General features: G+C 32.9%; 1 protein-coding gene across 3 annotated transcripts in view; it reads right to left on the reverse strand.

Annotated features, from left to right (window-relative positions):
• Positions 1-820: 820 nt before the first annotated feature.
• The window catches only part of LOC127119219 (O-fucosyltransferase 39), a 4,742-nt gene continuing 350 nt past the window's right edge, over positions 821-5,212 (reverse strand). The window contains exons 1-10 of one of the 3 annotated variants that reach the window (XM_051049411.1): positions 5,205-5,212; positions 3,958-4,020; positions 3,757-3,838; positions 3,560-3,630; positions 3,378-3,466; positions 3,075-3,278; positions 2,643-2,913; positions 1,938-2,165; positions 1,645-1,842; positions 821-1,284 (exon numbers count right to left, since the gene is read on the reverse strand). The exon at positions 5,205-5,212 is cut by the window's right edge and continues 350 nt beyond it. In XM_051049411.1, the coding sequence (XP_050905368.1) occupies positions 1,075-1,284; positions 1,645-1,842; positions 1,938-2,165; positions 2,643-2,913; positions 3,075-3,278; positions 3,378-3,466; positions 3,560-3,630; positions 3,757-3,838; positions 3,958-4,020; positions 5,205-5,212 (1,424 nt within the window). In that variant the 3' untranslated portion in view covers positions 821-1,074. Of the gene's footprint in view, positions 1,285-1,644; positions 1,843-1,937; positions 2,166-2,642; positions 2,914-3,074; positions 3,279-3,377; positions 3,467-3,559; positions 3,634-3,756; positions 3,839-3,957; positions 4,021-4,654; positions 5,131-5,204 lie in introns of those variants that run through there. The other 2 variants (XM_051049410.1, XM_051049412.1) reach the window with 2 other exon arrangements.

Here is a 5,212-nt window from a genome sequence, read left to right on the forward strand (position 1 = left end):
TTTTTGCTGTTTCATTCATATATGATTACGTTATACTGGCAATTGACCATCATACATTTTTCTTACTTCACAGCCCATGAAGCAGTAATGTGAAGAAAAAGAATAAAATAAGTTTGGTTCTTCCTTGTTTTTTCAATAACATGACACTGGCATGTCATGAAATGTAATCATTTTCTGTATTAGCACTCTTGTGTTTCTTTATTATTATATGGCTTGTATATGGACATTACATAAAGATGACTAATTTTTCAAATATAGCATGCCATGGTTGAAAAAAAATGAGAGGTTTAGCGCAGGTTTATTTATATGAGCCTAATTTGAAGAACAAGTATGACAATATATAACACATAATTTACATGTTTCACTGGATCTCTAAAATTCAATTGATTATTGATTTCTCTTGCCAAAGCAAACTATTTGATAAAAATATTATAAAAAAAAAGATAGTTAAAATGAATTTATATATTTTTGTCTCAAGTTGTGTAATATGATAACTATGGCCTGCAAGAGCCATTAATAAAAAATTTAATCTTTTTTACTTTTATTCATTTGGTTGAATTATCGCAGACAAATTAATAGTTTTGCTAATTATGGATACTTCTAAAATAATAAAATACTGATAATGCATCCGATAGTAATATTTTATTATGAATCTGACAATTTAGTTCTCTAATCATATAAAAGCAGGACTCTGTTATTGGTAGGGACTAGCCATTAATGTAACTGCCTCTACTTTGTTTAAATTATCTTCATAATGATTAATATGTAACCATTTACCCTAAGAACGCAATTCATGAAAAAGAAAAAAATTGATGAAAGATAAACAACAAAATAGCTCCTGTTATTGAATTATAAATAATATTGCTCCTGCTAAGAATGCCATCATCTCATACATACATCTCTCACACAAGACACCTACTACTATACTATTATATCAAGCACTCTTACCAAGAACATCATGGACAAACCCCTCATGAATAGGACTAGTGATAATGCTTTTATTAACCAGATTCAAATCTCAAATAAAAAGACTGAATCATAAAATATAGAGGCTACTAATCTGTAAGCAATCTATTAAGCTTGGCACATGCAATCAGGAACAGGGTATGTGTATATGGATTGTTTAGGCTTTCTAACCCTGAGTTGACCTTGTCTATTTTCATGACCTTCAACCACTGCATGCTCAAACTCTGACCACTCCATCGTTTTATTCAAGAACAGTTGACCCATCAATGCCATGTTTGGCCTTATAGTCTTTAAGTTCAAGTAAGTCCTGTGTCCAACCTATCATCAACAAAGCATTCATTATCGTTTATAAATTCATTTCAACTCTTTCAACAACCTTGTTCTACTTCATAAATATATGCCACTACCCCCTGTCCCTTAGTATAGGGACCGTTGTCTAAATTATGAAAATCAAGAAACTTCACAGTAATATTACATTTATTTACCCTCTGTTCCTATATTTAAAGACATACTAGATATTATTATTAAATGAGAAACTCATAAAAGTCCTTAGTTGATAGGAATTCTTTTTGCCTGACCAAAAGCATCGTAATAAATATGAACATTCAAAATTCATTGTCCTCAATGTAGTCTGTCATCTATAAGGTAATGGTAATAAATATCTAGGGGAAAACTCACCAATGCATTATGCATATTTCCTGGTGAAGCAGAAATGAAGATGTCACTATGGATACTGATATAGTAGTCAAGTGCGGCTAATAGAGAAGCTTTTCCCTTTATCTGAGCACGCTCAAAAGGTGAAGTAAGGCTCTTTTTATCTTCCATCAGTGGAAACAATTGCTTCAAAGTAGCAATCCTGGCTCCTCCACCATAGACCTGAAAAAGAGAAGACATTTGAAATAACCATTTTAAAACGAGCACTAATTGAAATTAATGAATCTCCAATGCGTCAAAGTGAAACATGATTAAACCTTGTGAGAGGCAAGATATAAACGAGTGCTGTTGTCGAATCCCAAAGCTGCTAGCAACAATCCAACCTCTTCAGGAGTCATTGGGCAACGGCCCTGACTCCTCAACTCTTCATCAGTGAATTGGGAATTAAGAACCCTTCCCTGCCAAATAACCTGTCTATACTTTGCAAGGGCCAATTTTTCAGCTTTCCCACCACCAAAATCACAGGCTGAATGGGCTGCCATATCCTGCATACAAGATTATAGAAACATACTCAATTTACCGCTAGATGGGTGTAACTAAAGAGTGAATATTGAAGAATCGAAAGGAAATTTAAATATGAATAGGTGAAGCAAATAATCCCACCAGCACAACTTCAATTAATATCTTACCTCCTATATCTTGTTCTAACTATACTTCTGAGTCATGATGGTGCCGATTTACATGTCGAGATTAGTATGTTATACAAGGTCTGCTAAATGGATGCAGATACAAGCAATCTCATAATATACAAGGAAAAGTGCAAGCAACACAGTTTCTATGACACATTTCTCAACAGTCATTCCTATTGGTAAAAATTCATATATGACCCACTAAATTTATGTGTTAGTATGTTGCTAGCACTCCTCTAATGTAAGGATAGTTGTACCATGTACCAATAATACACAGAAATAGAGTTTACAACCTTGTATAGATAGACAATAATAGTGAAAAACAAAAAATACCTTGTCAAATCGGAGGTGCAGAACAACGAATTTCCCTGCATTTTTACTATCATCTGCATCTGTGACCTCTTGAAGGTAGTTGGAGCCCATTTCATCAGTAGAGTGCTGAGGATTTCGAAGGCGACTGATAAGGGCATCTCCGAGTGTCCTGATATGGGGAACAAATACTAAAGCTTGAAAGTTGACTTTACAGCGCAGGTGTTGGATATCCATAGGCAAGTTGTCAAAAGTCAGGCGGTGAGAAAACGGAGAGATTGCAGCAATACCATAACTACATCAAACAAAACACACCAAGATGTTAGAAGTTTATAATACATAGAGGTAAAAAAAACTTCAGAACAATCTTCAGCACAGGTTCTGTATTGGATAGCAACACATAAATGCTAAAGCAGATGTAATTGCAATTGTGAATAAAAATATCTAACCACCAACCTTTGTAGGACCGGCAAAACATTCTCCAGATACCAGTTGGCTGTTGCATGAACAGGTGCAGCCTTGATTCTGGTATCTCTAATAGCCAATGCATAGTACTCCCTTGAACTCCATGCATACTCTTCAGGAAGCTCTTTAACGATAGTAACATCATCCTTCAATACATCAATGAAATGATCCACGTCAAATATATCCTCGAATGAGCTGCAAAGAAGCATAAGAAACCTCGATTAGTACATTACATCGCACACAATTCACGGAACAGAAAAACACAACAAATTGTAATTCTACTTTCTGCATTACCTTGAATCCTTCCATACAGGATTTAATTCAAGGTATGGGATCACAAGAGTTGCATTCAGTATCTTGGCAACAGCAACTGCATCACATATCTAAAAAAAGAATTATATACCGAATACAAATTACAAATCTTTCGCATACGAAAGAAAAAGTTAGATCTAATTGAAAGGCTTTTAAATACATACCCCCATCCTTTGCTGGTTCAGACCTCCATCAAGAAATACCTGGATGTATCCTTCAGACTTCTCCGGTAATGCTGCTTCAATTCAAATTCCAGTCACAAAAAGATTAGATTAAGCAATGTACATAACCAAACATAATGTGTTTTAAAAGATAAAAACAAAAATAACGTAAATGATATTATGATGTCGCTTTCACTCACTTGGCTTGTTTCTCAATTCATTGCAAGGTTTCCAACCTTGATTTTCCAGAGGCGTCCATATTTCAGAAAGCTGCGATGTCGGCTTCACATGGATAAAACAAAAAAAAAATTTATAAAACATAATAAAATGTAAAAATCACTGCTAACACAAACTAAAAAAAATCATTTAAAGAAAGCCTTTGCTGCTCAATTAACTCTTACAGTTTCCCGTTGCACAGCGCTCTTGAGAAGGCGTGAGTGTCTCGGTTTTATAGGATTCAACTCCTGCATAAAGCAAGTTCCAAGTTATAAGGCATGAAAATAAACAAAAAACATAACAAGACATCATGGTACCAAACATGACTATTTTATGGATAGATATTGAGCTTGTTTAAATGGACTTATTTGAACTTATCTACTATGCTAAGTCCTTGTGAGGATTGACTTATTTGAGCTTATCTACTATGCTAAGTCCTTGTGAGACTCTTTGGAACAACTTATGACATGTTCATAAACTATCTAGGTAGCTTATGAAAACAACTTATAGCTTATAAAAATAGTTTACCTTAAATTTATCTCTTGTTATAGAAATAGCTATATAAACCTTATATGATAAGTACTTAAATTAAATTGTTCATCAAAAAATAGGAATTAAGTGACTTTTACAAGACAAGCAAACAATGAACATGAGAACAAAACACACAACAAATCCACCCTATTAACAACTTAATTATGAAAGAAGCTTTCCAAGAGAAAAATACAAAATCGATTTCCACACAAGGACCATAATCCAACCAACCAAAGCATTATCAAATATATTCATTATCACAAGAAACCTCCCATCTCTGTAATTCTAATTGAAACTAATAATTTACCAAATCTTTTCAATTATAAGCAAGTAACAACAAAAAAACCTCACCCACCACACCAAAATGAGTAAAAGTATATCATGAACCATGTGATCCACAATTAATAGTCTGTTAAATTAGTTACACAAATTTATCTAACCCAGCAAAAACACAATCAAATTCATAAAATCTTCATGTGTCTATTTTCAAGCTCTCAAATTCAATATATTCACCATAAAAAAAAAAAAAAAATCTAAACGCTAACAACATAATTTCTTCTAAAACAAAAAATTAAAAAAACCCAAACCCCTATAGTTTCTTTCAATTTCAATTTCTAAAATTTCCTAAAACAAACTTCAATACGCAACTCAATAGATTTCCGATAATAAAATAAAACCGACTAACAAAAAAACAAATCAGAAAAACACTCGAGCTTTCAATATCACAAATAATCAATTAAACAAACACACGTATAAAATAGTAGAATAAAATAAAAATAAAAAATACTGAAAATGAAATAAAAACCATAACGGTAAAAGTCACTGTTCCTCCAAAATTAGAAAAACTAGAAACCAAAACCAGAAAATAATAAATAAATTACACAAAGAAGAAAAAACTCACCGAGTAGA

This window comes from Lathyrus oleraceus, chromosome 2, assembly GCF_024323335.1.
Source record: "Lathyrus oleraceus cultivar Zhongwan6 chromosome 2, CAAS_Psat_ZW6_1.0, whole genome shotgun sequence".
In the NCBI taxonomy this organism is placed as follows: Eukaryota; Viridiplantae; Streptophyta; class Magnoliopsida; order Fabales; family Fabaceae; genus Lathyrus; species Lathyrus oleraceus.